The 16,517-nt window shown below is 52.0% G+C and overlaps 1 protein-coding gene across 1 annotated transcript in view; it reads left to right on the plus strand.

Annotated features, from left to right (window-relative positions):
* The first annotated feature begins 3,022 nt into the window (after positions 1–3,022).
* DSCAML1 (DS cell adhesion molecule like 1) overlaps positions 3,023–16,517 on the plus strand; it is a 418,105-nt gene continuing 404,610 nt past the window's right edge. The window contains exon 1 of the mRNA XM_064269007.1: positions 3,023–3,245. Within this exon, the coding sequence (XP_064125077.1) occupies positions 3,023–3,245 (223 nt within the window). The remainder of the gene's footprint in view (positions 3,246–16,517) is intronic.

Below are 16,517 nucleotides of genomic sequence, written 5' to 3' on the forward strand. Positions count from 1 at the left end.
ATGAAACATGGTCCAGTCCTACACCATCCCCATGATTGGTTATGGATCACACCACTGTGGTGCATAGGGTTTTCATTGGCTGATTTTCACAAGTAGGTCCCCAGGCCTTTCTTCCTAGTCCCTCTTAGCCTGGAAGCTCCAATGAAACCTGTTCAGCATTGTAGCATTACGCAATCCTCCACTGACAGACGGGTGGCTGAGCATGAGGTGTATTGGCCAGGAATCGAACCCAAGTCTCCTACACGGCAGGCGAGAATTCTACCACTGAACCACCAATGTCCCCCCATGAGCCATCGCTACTCTCTAACCTCAAAGTGTGGCTTCTTTGTTTCTGCAGCCCCTTTCCTGGTTCCCAGTGTCTCAGCTCCAGCCTTGTTGAGGCATGGAGCTCAGGATGCCACATCAGGGCCAGCCCTCCCCTCTGCCCCCGAGAGCTCAAAGTCCTAGTGAGCAAAGTTAATGCCATTAGTGATCTTTACCTGTGCTACCGCGTGCCAGTGACTGGGCTTATCTTACTGAACGTTCACGACAGCTTTCTGAGGTAGATGCTGTGGCTGTCCCACTCTACAGGTGAGAAAACCATGGCTCAGCCACCTGAATTTCCCAAAGGCATACAGACAGTAAGTGGCAGAGTTGGGGAGCCGTGTTCTTAATCATAGCAAAATCACTCCAAAGCCATACTCTTAATCACAGAATTATAAGGCCTCCCTGCTCAAGAGGGGGTCCCCAAGTCTTTCTTCCCCCTGTTCCCACCCACATGCCTCTTCTTCAGGGGAGCCAGACTGCAGTCAGTGATACAATGAATGACCTTGCCCTTCAGGTAAGACCTGGGCCTCTACACACACTGTTGTAGTCCGTTGAAGGCCCCAAGGTATATATAACATTCGGATTATAGGCAGTGCTTGAGGTGAGAGGAGAAAGGAGGGCCTTCTCTCTGCTTCTGGCTGTGGGGGTGAGACATGGAGCCAGAGCAGCTGTGCTGATATCCCCAGACTTATACCCATCTCCTCCCGAGAGACGGCAGGCAGCCCCTTTCACCCGGTCTGACTTAGTGGTTTATTTTAGACATGGCCTGACCAGGTGCTCTGGGTCAATAGGCTTAGTTTCAAAGAACTGGATTCCTCTCGGTGACTGTTTCCTTCAGAAAAGATGGGGCATTGAGGAAGAGTGAGCGTGGCAGGTTGGGAGCTGTGAGAGGAGGAAGCTAAGACAGAAGACTGGAGATGTCTGGGCTCTGTTGCGCCCTGTCTGACCCCTGGCAAGTTCATCACTTCCCCACTTTGCATCTCAGTTTCCTCGTCTGCAATGCAGAGGGTTGGACTAGGTTACTTCAAATAGCCCTTCCGGTCTGCTCCCTGTGTCTCTGTGCTATGGTTGTGCATACAGACGGCACAACAGCTGGGGAAAAAGCACGCATGCGCTTCAGAGTGGTGATGGAGCGTCGTGGAGCTGAGCCCCCAGGGGAGGCCGCACAGTGTAGAATAAGCAACCAGCTCTGAGTCAGGAGACTTGGAGTCTAGTCTTGCTTTTGTCACAAACTGGGTGACTTTGAACAAGCTAAACCTCAGTTTTCTCACCTGCCTAAAAATGGGGCAATGAGACTCACAGCAGCAATTGCACGTGAAAGCCCTTTAAATTCTAAGAGCACTGTATACAAAAAAAGCGAAAGCACACTTTAAAATCAGTTAAAATTTCTAGGGATAGTTTGGTAAAAACCGGAGAGTCAGGATTCCTGGTCTTCCTGTCTGATCATTTTGGAGAAGTAAATTTTCTTCCTCTGTCAAATGGAGCTACATGGCAGCCTCTCCACCCCATCCATCCTTCCTGCTCCGCCCCCACCCCCTGCATACCTCAGTCAACTGTCAGAACTGCGCCACATCAGGGCCAAGCAGCCAAGGGTCTTCCGAGCTGCCCCATAACCCCTCATGAGGGGAGGTCCCCATCCTGGCTAATCAGCTACTCTCAGGGCTACTGTGGATCTCCTGGTCTGGACCCTCCTTATGTTAGGATTATAATACAAGGGGGGAGTCCCTGGGTGGTGCCAATGGGTAATGAAGCTAGGCTGCTAACTGCAAGATTGGAGCTTCAAGTCCACCCAGAAGCACCTTGGAAAAAGGGCCTATCAATCTACTTCAGAAAAATCAGCCAGTGAAAACCGTATGGAGCACAGTTCTACTCTGACACACATGGGAACACACATGGTGACCACCATGAATCAGAATCAACTTGATGGCAACTGTTTATTTTTGTTCTACAATCACATATAACAACCTTTGCAATGTAGACCTGACTCAGCCATGCCTGTGCCCTCCGTGCGTAGCCTGGTGCCTAGCACACAGCAGCTGCTGGACACTCATACTGTAACAGAAGACGCCCTCACGAAAGCCCCTTTCAATGCCAACTTTACGCAGACCGGCATAAGGAATAAACCAATTTCTGCTGAGTGGGAAAGCTATGGGAGGGGGCGTGAAGACAGAGGAAGATGAGGGAGGTAGAGCAGACATAAAGTGTTTATTACAAATAATTAGTTTAAATAATTGCCAATGTGCCAAGTGCTGAGGAAAATTCAGGAAGAGTTCTGGGGGTGACTGGGCTCAGCTGGGGCTCTCCAGGACACCGGCTTTAGAAGTAACTTGGGGTTGGAAGAGCATGCGGCGTTGAGCTTTGGGTTTGGATTTTATCCCAGCATCCACGTTTCTCCATTCAAGGGGGTAAACCGAGTCCGAAAGAGGCCGAAAGCGATGTGCCCCAGGCAGCTGGGCGAGGAGACTCTGAGCGTCCTCGGACGGAGCGTGGGGGGCTCTTGGCACACGTATAACACATACCTGTGTCAGGGACCCCTCGCCTCTCAGACGGCGGATCCGGGTCGGGTCTATCTGGTCCCGGCCCCCACCTCCGTCCCCGCGGGCCTGTGAGGCTGGGGGCCGTCTGGGCTTGGGGCTCGCTCAGCGTTCACCCCTGGGATGCCGCGGGGGGGGGGGGGGCGGGGCGGGGAGAGCGGCCGCCTAGCCCAGCCCCGCGGATGACAGGAGCCGGGGAGCCGAGGAGGGAGGAGCCGCCGCCGCCGAGCGCTGGGCTGAGGAGCAGAGAGAGCGGGGCGCCGAGTGCGGGCGGCTGGGAGCGCGCTGAGCGGGGGAGAGGCGCTGCCGCACGGCCGGCCACAGGACCACCTCCCCGGAGAATAGGGCCTCTTTATGGCATGTGGCTGGTAACTTTCCTCCTGCTCCTGGACTCTTTACACAAAGGTGAGACCCTCGCGGGCGCGAAGAGGAGGAGGTGGCCGGGCCAGGGTGCGCGCGGCTGGCGGCGAGGCGAGGGGCCCGGCGGGCGCCAGGTGTCCAGGGGACCGACCCGGGAGCAAGTCCCCGTGTGGGGCGCAGCGAGGGCGGGGCAAGCACCAGGAGAGGGGCTGGTGAGAGTCCACTGGACCGGACCGCTCCGCTAGCCTCCAGCACCTGCCGCTTTGGGGCGCGCCCGTGGGGGTGGTTGTGAATGAGCCCCTCACCTCCCCCTCCTCGCCGAGCCGCAGTTCTGCCCCGGACCCCTCCCCCAGCCCCTGGCCTGCTTCCTGCAGCTCGGTGGCGCTGGGACCCCGGGATGCCCTCTGAATCTAGGGGTCGTCAGGCCGTGACTGTTCACCTGTGAGTCCTCGCTTACTCGGGCCTCGGTCTCAGCGGCTTTCTCTACTGTGCGCCCCTTGGCTGCCCCGACCCCCGCCCTGGCGCGAATGCGGGATCACCGCACGGCGCTTCTTGGTGCCTTGGCTGGGTGCAGGGCCAGTACAGCTGGGGGTCGCGAGACCTGGTGTCCCGGGGTAGCAAGTTTGTTCTCCAGAGGCCGCTTCCCTCACCCTACCCCACCCCCCCTGCCCTGGGCTCTAGTCCGGGCTGCTGCGCTGCACCGCCTAAGCCACCTCAGCCACCTCGGGCAGCTCACCCCAAGCTGCGAGACTGTCCGCTCCGGCGCCTGGCCAGCCGGACAAGGGGACAAGTCTTCAGTCTGGCGGGGGGGGGGGGGAGGGGGGGCGTGCCCTTCTCACCAGAGAGAAGGGGGTTGCTAGGTGTGGGTCCAGATGTCCGGCATGTCCAGACCTGCTGCTGGGGCGCAGCGCACCTGATCCCCGAGGAAGCGGGGACCGGGGGGCTGGAGGGGGCAGACTTTTTCTCCTAAAGTCACCTGGGCGTGGAGTTCTGACCAGGCCAGCGCGGAAGATCGTGCTTCCAGGTTATAGTAGAGGACGTGCCCCCGGGCGCGCAGATGGCGGGAGATGAGGCGGCCGAGCTCCGCGCCCTTGCGCGGCGGGGCACACACGCTCCTACAACCTCATCTTTACCTGTTCAGCTCTCTAACTTTTCTCCTTCTCTCCTTGGGGTCGGCTTCTTGCCCCTTTGCTCCGGCGGTTGTCCAGGCTGAACAGCAGCTCTTGACCCCTAGGCGTTGGGGGAAGGGCAATTCGGCACGAGGGTTGGTGTCTGGGGAAGGGGTCCAGTCCTTCCCTGCCAACGCCCTAGGGGTCTCTGCAACCTGACAGAGCCTACTGCAAAGGCTCGTGGGCTGGGGGAGGAGTGCCCCTTATTTTATTTGTAAATATCGTCCGGCCAAAGCCAGACTGAAGCCAAGATACTGCTGGGGTTTGCTGGGAGATTGAGGTGGAAGGTGGCTTCTGAATCATGGACAAAGTAGTTGAGTTTCTCAGACCCAGTGGGGTCCACTGGGTTCCACCCCAGAGCTGGTCAAGGCTGGTTAACCCCTTGCTTCTCGCATATCACCCCCGCATCCCACCTTAGTGGAGCAAGTAGCCCGCCTCCTGTTCAAGCCCCTTCTCCCCCCGCCCACCCCCCAGTCTCCCTCTCCCCAGACTCTTCCTGCCTCCTCCGCCCTGGCAGGCTGGCTCAGCTCACAGCTTTAATTACATTAATATTAAAAATACATAAGGTGAAGAGCGGCAGCTTTCTCTCTCCCTGGCTCTCTCTCCACCCTCCACCCGCTTTCCCATTTTGTCAGGCAAGAAAGCAGAGGCCAGAGCTGCTGCCACCCTCCTGCCCAGTTTTACCCTCAACCCCCCCCACCCCCTCATTACTTTCTGAAGACCTCTTCAGGGAGGGGACCCCCCTCAGCAGATACCTGAAGGAAGCTCCTCTCCCCCTCTCAGGGGCCCCGCATTAATAAATGAAGCCTAAGCTATTTGATAGTGAAGGAGCAGATGGGGTTTGAGGTGGAGAAAGCCCAGCCAGCAACAGGAAAGCCAAAGGGGCAAAATCCTTTCCAACTTGAGAGGCAAGTTGCCCCTGGCCTTGGGATGGTGGGTAGCCTGGAGGTGCCAGGTGTGGCTGGCCCCTGGGTGGCCTTTTGATCTGCAGAGCCCTGGTGCCGCTGCCATTGAGAGGCTCCAGAGTCTGCTTTGGGCGCCAGGGCGCCTCGCCAGACAGGCCTTTCTTTTCCTTGGTGCCTTAATTGGGTCTTAGGTGCCAGGCTGGTCCCCAGGGCCTGTTCTGCTTGGGGTGGCATGGTGGTGGGGGGTGGAGGATGGGATGCGGGCACGAGCAGGGAAGATGGGGCTTGGTGTATTTTCTCTCCCATTGCCAGTCACTCCCGCGGCACCAAGGAAAATGTAAATGAATGTTCAAGCCTGCTACGGAAAACAATATCCTCTTGCAATAATTTGTACGTCCATCTGTGAGGAGCGGGAGGAGGTAGGCAGAGCAGAGAAGAAAACAGGATGAGATGGAGCCTCCCCTGGATGGAATTAAGCAGTTATCAAATGTGTTTTAAGCTTCTGTTCTTTCCATTCCTCTCAAAATACCTTTCTTTGCTGAAGCCCGAGCTCAGACTGATCCCCCAGAACCAAACCGGGCAGGTGTTTTAATAACTGGCTATCAAGTCTCCAATAGCTGCCTTATTATTCCCAAAGCAAATCCGGGTTTGGGCTTCCGGATGCACCCCAGCGAGGCTTTCTCCGTCGTTACATCCAGCGTGCCAGCATCTGTGTCTCTGTATTTGCATTTTTACTGTGTGAAAGCAAAGCTTACCCGCCACTAAAATCCCTGTTTTCTAAAAGCCAAAAAATGGGTTGCATTGATTTTTTCATTTCCCACCCCAACCGGTCGGGTGGGGACTCATGGTTCTTCTCTCTTGAGAAGACCAAATTAAAAGCCTTCACCAGGCCATTAAGAAAATCTCTGTTCGGTGTTTAGATAAAAATGGAGGGCACTCAGAGAATGTGTTTTTAAAATCTTGAAAAGGCAAACACAACTTGGGGGAGGCAGACGGAGGATCAGTGGGCATGGGGAGGGAACGGGTGGGCAGAGAGACCCTTGTTGCTAGAAGAACGTGGGGGAGAATGGAATTGCCGCGATGCCTGACAAACCTTTCCGATGCTTCATATTTTGGGGCATCAAAGCCAGCTGCCTTTAGTATATTTCTGCAGCAGAGTGGGGAGCTCAATGAGAAACAAAAAGCAAGTAAGCAGTTGACCCAAAGGCAGTGCTCAATTTGAGCAGGTCCCAGGGGACTAGCTCGAGAGGCTTATTTTTCTTGGCTTGAGAAACAGAGCTGGTGGGCAAACAAATAGGGGGTTTGGCCCAGTGATGACTTGCTGAAAAAAAAGGCTCCCTACCAGGTAAGTGGGGAGCCTCAGTGCAGCTTGGGGACCTGCCCAGAGGTACTGTAAGCTGCAGAGCATCTTAGGGGCTCTTAGTGGACTGTAGGTGCCCCTGACCTCCTCCTGGCCTTCCAGAATTCCATCCTTGTGACTTGCCAGGTCCCCTACCCTGTCTGGTTAAGGAGGATTTGATTTGTGGTTGAGGAGAGGGAAGGATGACTATTCAGAGAATTTTTTTCAGGGGTCTGCGTTCCAAGCTGAGAGGTCCTACATGATCTTGGAAGAGTTGTTTCTTGGGGACATCTGAATCAGTCAAGGTGGAGAACCCTCAGCTCCCCAAGTGCTTTCTCAGTCCCAGCCAGTAGATCCTAGTGGGCACCCAGGTGTCTGAATGGGGTGAACATCAGCTGCCCAGATGGCAGAGTGCCAGGTACCCAAGGGCAGGCCCCAGATTTGCATGTTAATTTGCATATGGATTTGTATGCTCACCTAGGCAGGCCAGAGCCTGGCCCACCATGGGTAACGGCTCCATCTGAGCCCCAGGAGCAGCTGAGCGGTGGCTTCTCCTTGCACACACTGGGGAGGGGAGGGTTGGAGAAGGGGGAGAAGGACTGGTGTTTTTTGAGTGCTTTTCACTTGCCTCTGAGCTTCAGGCCTATAGGGGGTTCAGTAATGAGTTTACCGCCTGGCAAGGTGTTCCTGGAGCTCCCACCTCCCATATCATATCCAAGGGGTAGACAGTCAGTGGTACTGGGAATGCTGGGGTGGAATGGGTGGCACTGGGCAAAGATACCCCAAGGCAGACGAAACTCAGGGTGTGGGTTGTCCTTCTTGTGCTACAGGAAAAAGAAGAGGGTGAACAGAGGGGCACACCAGCTATAGGAATGCAGGGCCAACATCAGTTTCTGGTGAGCACACCCCCCTACAATGGAAGGAGCTGGGTGCTTACAGCTGCAGTCAGGTGGTAGAGAGGCATCAGCTGATGGGAAGTGGGTATGATGTGAGGGGGAATGCTCTTTCGCCTTCCTGGATGTCAGCCTCCACTGTGGGAGGGGGTTTGACCTCTGAAAAATTAGGGAAGAGCTCTGGCTTCTTATTCCACCATTGTTAGGGCAGCTTCAGTTGATGAGCTGTTGTGTTCTCGAGAGCCCTGGTTCCCCAAGTGGGCAATGGGAAGGCAGGCACCTGTCATAAAGGGAAGGGTGTGTATAGAGTTTGGAGTCATGCTTGAGGAACGAACACCCCAGGAGAGCTGGAGTATTCCTTCCCAGGGAGCCAGCTGGGAGGCCTGCAAAGGGAGTGAGGCTTTGGAACGGTTTTGTCTGCATTTCCGGGGCCCTGGGCAAATCCTACCCTGGCAGGTGCAGGCCCAAGGCCTCCAGGGGTGTTTTCTGCACACCTAATGATCCAGGAGGGCCCTGGTCCACCAGAAGCCACACGGAGGTTTTCAAAGGATGTTGCATGGAGCTCTAAGGGTTAGGTGGGGACTTAGGGACAGGGGGGCACGGGGGTGGGCATGCTTTCAACCAGCGTATTTGCCCACTTATCCATTTATTATTGCAGCTGTGACAAAAAATGAAGACTGCAACCCACTGGGTGTGGGGGAAATTCAGAGTCAAGGCAAACCATTCACATCCTGACTCTACTTATTATGATGTACCTTTGAGCCTCTCTGAGTGTTGGTTTCTCTAGCTATGAAATGGGATTAAAGGAGATAATGTATATAAAGTAGTCAGAACATAATTGGTACTCAAACATTAGGCCTCTTATTTTTTTCTGCGCTGTCCCCATCCCAAAATGGATCATCCAATCCAGTCCTGAGAGGTGTATTAATTAACTACATTGGTGGCCGGGTCAGGGGGACGTCAAATCCTTCTTCCTATGAGCTAGGTGGGTCTCTGGCACAATTCCTCTTCAGGAAGATAGCTGGAGCTACGCAGGCACCTGGATGTCCCGCTTCTCAGCACTCCCAGCCCTGTCCTGGACTTAATACTGTAAAACCAAGGCAAATGTCCTGCAGAGGGTGGGTCCCATGAAAGTGCATGTCTGGGTTGCTTTCTGCTGGGATGAGCCTCCCTATTTTTTAGGTAGTTTTGTGTATAGAGAACACCCATGGCAGCCCATGACTTTGGGGGTCCCCTGACTATTCCTCCCACCATGACCCAGCCTGCTACAAAGAGCAGCACTGATGCAGAGGCCAAGTGCTGCCCATGGCTGGGGTGGATTAACCAGTGAGCACAGTATATACCAGCTTACGGTGAGCAAGGTACGCTCGGGCTTAATTGTGCTTACTTACTAATCCATAGTGAACAGTTTCACTTTGTGCACTACGGATTAGTAAGTAAGCACAATTAAGCCCATGTGTACCTTGATCATTTGGTAATCCGTCCCTGCCCATGGCAGGTTGTGGCCCATGGTCCACGAGTGTGGGGAGGGCTGTGGGCACAGTTTGTGTGCCCTGATGGACAGATGTTTGTCCAGCTGCTTTAGCGTGAACAGCATTAGCCTTGGGTACCGCTCATGCCACTCCAGCTGCTACTCTCCCATCCCTCCAGCCACCCCCCAGCCCATCTCCCTGCACCCTTGCTATGCATGACACTTGCACTGGCTGTTTCCAAGGCCACCATCTTCATTAAGAACAGAGTTATTCAATTGCTGACCAAGTTGCGTATTCGTTAAACTGATCTGAAGAGGTGTGTTTATACTGGAAAACCATCATCCACAGACCTGGAAAGCAAAGCTCAGCCTGCCTAACTTAAGCAGGCTACCTAACAGTTCATGTGCCTCTATTTCCTAATCTGCAAAATGGGCATACCAACCCATTCATTTTGTCCCAGCTGTGCCACAGGGTAGTTGTTACTGTATGTGTGCAAGAAGGATGAGGGGCATAAAACTAAACATCATGGAAAGCCCTTTGTAAACTGAACAAAGCAACATACAAACACACACATGTAAAAACCTCAGCCAACCAGCGCCAGCCTTCTAAGTGCTCTGCTGAAATGTAAGGTGTAATTACTGTCATTTCATCATACAGGAACAACGAAGGTCTCACAGTTGTTTGTGGCTGTCTCCCCCTCCCTGTGCCCCACACACGGAGACTTTTCCTAGTCTTCACTTTTCATCAACACGGGGAACAGCTGATGAGGCACAGACATGCTGGCAATAGTCTTCTTGGAGCAAATTTGGCAGATTCCCTTGTGGCCTCCTTTCCCGGGTGGAAGAAGCCGACCAGCTTCTGCTCACTTCTCCATTCTCCTCCCCAAGTCCTCAAATGCAAGTTTATTCCATAGTCCTTGGACATACTCCCCCGCAGGGTGATTCTCCCCGCAGGGAATTTACAGTCTCTTGTGGGAAGAGCAGTAGGCAGAGGTCACACCCATCACTGGGATCTGGGCCCTGGGGGCTCTGCTGAGCCAAGGGCCATGGACACCCTGATTTTGGGGTGACCTGTCCATATCCACAGGGTACAGGGGAGGGCCTCTTCTGGGGGTGTGAGAAAGAGGTCTAGGTGGTTGCCATGGGTAAAAGTCTAGCAGGGTTGGAAGGTACCTTTGTTGTTCTTGTTAGTTGCTGTCCAGTTGGCTCTGACCCGTGGTGACCTCATGTACAACAGAATGAAACTTTGACCTGTCCCGTGCCATCTTCATGATCATTGGTATGTTTGAGTCCATTGTTGTGTGGCCATTGTGTCAATCCATCTCGTTGAGGGTTTGCCTTCTCTGGCCATCGCTGCCTTCGCTGGCCCCTCACTTTACCAAACTGCTGTCGTTCTTCAGCGACCAGTCCCTCCTGATGATGCATGCAAATATTCTGTGGCCCATAGGGGTTTCGTTGGCCAATTTTTGCAAGTAGATCACCAGGACTGTCTTCCTAGTCTGCCTTAGCCTGGAAGCTCCACTCAAACCTGTCTACCAAGGGTGGCCCTGCTGGTATTTGAAATACCAGTGGCATAGCTTCCAGCATCATAACAACATGGGAGCCACCACAGTACAACAAACCGGGTGGTGGACTAGCTGTGTACCTTGAATAAATTACTATACCTTTTTAGGCCTCATTCTCCCCGTCTGTAAATGGAGGAGATGGAACAAAATAATCTCTTAAACCCTTCAAGCGTTAACAATCTAGATGGAGGAATCTCTTGGGACAACTGTGCTGTCTGAGCTGACTCCCTAGAAAGAACTTTTAGGCCATAAGGGGCCTTCCTTGACAGGCCCTGTCTAGAAGGGGCTGGAAGATTAGAGTCTGTTTGGCTGTCAGCTGTTGCTCGTAACTTCTCCTGGAGCCGATGGTGCAGGGGCCTTGTAGGTTGAAGGATGGCTGCGTCTTCACTGGGTCTCATAGGTTTCTAGTTGCTGGTTACAGAAACCATATTTGTGCTACAATTCTTTAAACGAAACAAACCACACACCTGTTCTGATGGACAGGGTCTAAGAACTTGGGCTAGGCTCTCCAGGCAATTCTTACGCATATTCATTTTGAGAACCAGGGTCTCAAATTGCTTTGTTCTTGTTATTACAGGTCAGCAGTAAATATTTGTTGAATAAGGATTCATTTATTCCACACTTGCTTCCCATTGGGGTAGGACCGCCTCCCTAGGGGTGTTTGGAAACGAGAAGGGGTGTTTTTTTGTCCCCTCAATGACTAGAGAAAGAGATGCTGGCATTTAGTTGTGGGGGACGGATTGTGTTGCACAAAGGATGAAATCTCTCATGCTTGGGACAGTGCCCAATAATTCAGAATTATCTTACTCAAAATGCCACTAGACCGGAAGAACTAGATGGTGCCTGGCTACCACTACCAATCGCTCTGACCAGGATCACAATAGAAGGTCCCAGTCAGAGGTGGGAAAAAAGATGTAGAACAAAATTCAAATTCATTAAAAAAACAAAACAAAACAGATTTACTGGTCTGAGAGAGACTGAGGAACCCCCAAGAATATGGCCCTAGACACCCTTCTAACTCGGAACTGAAGCCATTGCCAGATATCACCTTTCAGCCAAATCATAGACAGGCCTATAGATAAACAATAACACAAGTGAGGAAAGTGCTCCTTAGAACAATCATTTCCGTGAGACCAAAAGGGCAACATTTGCTCAAAAGCAAAGATGAGAAGGCAGGAAGGGGCAGGAAAACCAGAGGAATGGAAACAGGGAGCTCAGGGTGGTCATGGGGAGAGTGCTGACACATTGTGGGGAGTCTGACCTATGTCATGGAAAAATTTGTGTGTAAATTATTAAATGGGAATATAATTTTCTGTGTAAACATTCACCAAAAGCACGCACACACACACACAATGCCGCTAGTGCAGCTGTTGAGAAATGCAGCCTGGAATAAGGGAGCCCTGAGTTTGAAACGGGGTCCCTGGGGCTCCTGGGTGGTACAAACCATTAAGGCACCAGGATGCTAACCGAAGGAGTTGGAAGTTTGAGCCCACCCAGAGGTGCCTTGGAAGAAAGACCTGGTGATCTACTTCCGAAAAGCCAGCCATTGAAAACCCTATGGCACACAGTTCTATTCCAACACACAAAGCGTCGCCATAGTGGAAGTCGACTCGATGGCAACTGGTTTGGGTTTGCAGTGCAACCCTGTCACTGCTAGCTGTGCAAACCTAGGACTTACTCTTATCTGTAAAACGGGATCTTGAGCAGTAGCTGTGTTAAGGTTGTCATAAGGCTTAAATGCATTATAATGCAAGAAAGGGGCTTCTCGTGGTACCTAGCACACAGCACATGCTACGAGAAATGGTGGTCACGATGATGGTGGGGACGGTGATAGAGCCACAGGCAGAAGGCACAAGGCTTGGTCTCTGGCAGTTTCATCTTGTCCCAAGAAAAATACAACCTGAGTTACAGGCAAGTGCTCTGATGGTGTCTGGGGTGACTGGTCCTTCTCCTCTCAAGGTTTAGACTCAGTGTCTTCAAGGCGTCATACAGGAGTAGGTCGGTCCTCACTTGGGTTTTGAATGGACGTGGTGATTGAGCTAATCTTCTCTGCTCCCACAATTTTTCTGTGAGTTGAGAACAACCATAGTGAAGGCAAATAATCTATCTCAAATGAAAACCATTGTGTGACAAGGTGGAATAATCAACCTTGCAAATCAACCCCAGAAACCTCCCCAGCCCACGTCTGCATAAAGAGCTCTGCCTGGGTGAGCAGCCGTGTGTCTATTGTGAAGCTCCACTGTTACTGACTGTGCCACTATTAGTTTAATGAACGTGATGCTATGGTCTTGTTAGCCAAGCCAGTGAGAACTATTTCTTGTTGGGAAAGGTGACAATGAAGTCCAGCATGACAAATCTACTTTTTCTAAGGAGTGTTACTCTGAGTGAGGACAGAGACCCACCTGCCTCAGAAGTAGAGTTTCCTGGCTCCATTACAGGAGTGGTGAATCCGTAATCTAAGGAGCTGCATTTTTAACAAGCTGTCCTGTTGATTCTTATGCATATTAATGTTTGAAAACTACTATTGTTGTTATTATTATTATTATTACTGTAGGTGAGCAGTGAATATTTGTGGAATAAGGATTCATTTATTCCGTGAATAATGTTAGCCTGCTATAACAACAACAACAAATACTTATGTGGTGTGTCAGCCTCTCACATATGCCAGAGACTGTCCTAAGCTTTTCGAATATTAGCTCAACTACCCTTCATTATGGAAGCCCTGGTGGCATAGTGGTTAAGTGCTACGGCTGCTAACCAAAAGGTTGGCAGTTCAAATCCACCAGGCACTCCTTGGAAACTCTATGAGACAGTTCTACTCTGTCCTATAGGGTCACTGTGAGTCAGAATTGACTCAATGCAAATGGGTTTTTGGTTTTTACCCTTCATTACAACCCTTGAGGTAGATATTGCCACCACAATTTTCTAGATGAAGAAATTGATGCTTGGGGTGGTGAGGTACTCTTGCCTGAGGCAACATTGCTTGGAAGTAGCAGAGCAGGGATTCAAACCCCGGCAGTCTAGCACCAGAGTCTGGGCGTTTAGCCACTGCATTAAGTACCTAATGCTATGTGAGACCCAGGGGATAGAGTGGTAACCAAGATAGACGCTGTCCTCAAGGAGCTCACTACTGGCAGAGGAGAGGCTGCCTTCTCGACCCTTGGCACTGCCCGCTCTTCCTGCTCCCCACTCACCTAAAGACCCCCGCCTTCCCTCACCCATGTGGGCATGGACACCCTTTGCCGAATGTTGCCTGTTTCTGGGGGGGTGTTGCCAGCAACCCATCTGTGGGAGATACTCCTGGGCAAAAAGTCCAGTGAATGAAATGGGTAAATATGGCTAAGGAAAAAGAACAAAATGACTTACTTCTCCCTGTGGAGGTGGCGAGGTGTTAATATTTCAGTCCCTCAGGTTGTCATTTACAGTGGTTGGAGATGATGACGCAGGGTAATTCAGTGTCCCCATCAGAGGAAGCCTCAGTTGGGCAGCTCTTCAGGCTGTGGCTGGACACCCCCATCCCAACCAGACATGTAGGGGGGGCACACAGGTGTTGCACACACAGTGTCGCATTTCCTTCCCCAAACTAATCCTGCTGCCCAGACGGTGGGGGCAGGGGCAAGCCCCTCGATGCCCACGATGGATGTCTAGGTTTCAGCGATGACCCTGGGAGCAGCCCAAATGCCTGGGGGTGATTTCTGGTTTAAAAATATTGCCTTGCTATTTCTACACTTCTAATCTCTGAGCGATTTGGGGCCTGCTTTATGAAACACAGCATCAGGGTGGTGCTCAATGCTAAACGGCGGAGAAGATTAAATGGGTTTAAGTCTGGGCGTCTGTCACATCACAACCAATCCCATAACTTCCATTTTCTATTAAAAATCCATTTTCCCCTTTGACCAGAAGAAGCTTTGCTGTTGATCTAAATGCCTCTGTCTTTATTTATGAAGTGTTTTCTCCTCTTCTTTCTGTCTGTAAATACACCTGGCTCTGTCTGCAGAAGGAAGGAGCTGGGGTGGGGGTGCCTAGGATTTAGGGAGAAAGTTGTAGGGTCCTCCCAGGGCATTTGATTTTCAAATTGGGCCTGCTTTGGAGAGAAAGGTCAAGGAGAAACCTCATAAGGCCCCAAACTTTGACCTCGTCAACGTTGTGAAGAAAGAAACGCGAGTTTGGAACCAGGCAGACGCTGGTTGGATTTTGGCGTCATCTCTTTCTAGTTAGCTGTGCAACCTTGGAGGAGTTTTTTATTCCCTGGAGTCTCGTTTTCCTTGCCTGTAAAATGAGACAAACAGGACTGACCTCATACCTTTGTGTGGCAATTAAGTGAGAAAAAGCACGGGAAGCACCCAAGCCCAGTGTCGGTCACGCAGTAGGTGCTTAATAAATGTCAGTCTCCTTTCCTTTTAGAACGCTGTAGGAATCGACTCGACGGCAGCGGGTTTGGGTTTTAAATAGGTATCTGTGCAAAATGATGTTGATCATCTCAGTGACCACTGCCAGAGGCTTATTCCTGCACCCTGCATTGTGTTTTCCAAAGCTTGCAAACCTCTGGATACTTCCCACTGCCCAGAGAATAAAGACCTTCCACTTTTGAGGGGGCCAAACACATCAATCCAGCTATTCATGCTGCCGCTCCCCCAGCCCACCCTGAGCTCCTGCCTAGAAGGTTTCTGCAGGGTTCCCTGAACATGCACTCCCCCTCCACCCCATCCTCCTCTGAGCCTCTGTTTAGGCTTTCCATTCTCTAGGATGTCTTCCCCGTGTCCTACCTCACCCATCGAATCTTCCTTGGAGATTCAGCCCAGGCCCCTCACTCCCAAGGCCTTCTCTGTCTCCCGCCATGACTCTCGTCTGAATCAGTGCTGTGAGCATCAGCAAGTAGCTGGTGCTGTCCTGAGGGCACAGAAGTCTTCCTGGTTTCCATGTTTGGTGTGGGGTTGGGATTTTGGGATGGAGGAAAGTGTCAGAGGGGGGAAGGGGGACAGGGAAGGGTGCAGAAGCCAGCTGAGAGGATTGGAGGGTGGAGAGGGTTTTGTATTCTGCAGGGCTGCAAGGAGCAGCGGTGCCCTGGTCGTCCCTTTCAGTAACCTTAGGCACAGTGTGCCCAGAGCTGGGACACCAATAATAACCCCCCTTCCTCGTGTTCGTACTGGTTGCCGTTGAGTCAGCTTCAACTCCTGGTGACCCCATGTGTGTCAGACTAGAACTGCGCTTCACAGGGTTTTCGGTGGCTGATTTTTCAGAAGTAGGTCTCCAGGGGCTTTCTTTCTAGTCATCTCTGGGTGGACTTGAACCGCCAACCTTTGGGTTAGCGTCAGAGTGCTTAACCATTTGTACCTCCCAGGAACTCCTGTTCTATTCATTCATCCTCTTAATGGGGGTACCAAGTACTTTCACATTCCCTCTTACCTGCTCAGCAGCAGCCCTGTGAGGCAGGTAAGATAGTGTAATTGCCCCACTTCTGTGAATGAGAATCAGTAGTGGCTAATAGGGTTAAGTGGCTTTCCAGAGGTCACACAGCAGGTCCAGGTGAGTCGGCCAAGGGGTTTGTCTCTTGTACCATGCTTCCCGTGCTCTGAGCTTGTTGAGGCTGTCACTGCTCTGAGGATTCAAACTGGAGCCTGAGAAGGAGAAGCCCCCACCATAGAGGCCACGCCAGATGCCCTATCAGAATGAGGAGCTCAGTCGTTGCTGCTCCCTCTTCTATCACAGGGTGACTGACACGCTCATTGCTTCTGTAGCCACTCAGACTGAAACCCATGGAATCTGCCCTGAGCCCAGCCTGAATCTAGTGCTTGGCACGTGGCATAGATCTGAGATACCTGGTGCCCAGTGCCTCAGTTTCCCTTTTATGGATTCGCTTACTCACTCCTTTCTCCTGGCTGGTGGAGTGAGGCTGAATTAGTGTTTATTTAAGGTCTTCTGCATTCTGAGCTGACAGGTGCCTTGAGATGGTAAAATATGAACCCGACGTAAGT

Source organism: Loxodonta africana, chromosome 15 (assembly GCF_030014295.1).
Source record: "Loxodonta africana isolate mLoxAfr1 chromosome 15, mLoxAfr1.hap2, whole genome shotgun sequence".
Classification (NCBI taxonomy): domain Eukaryota; kingdom Metazoa; phylum Chordata; class Mammalia; order Proboscidea; family Elephantidae; genus Loxodonta; species Loxodonta africana.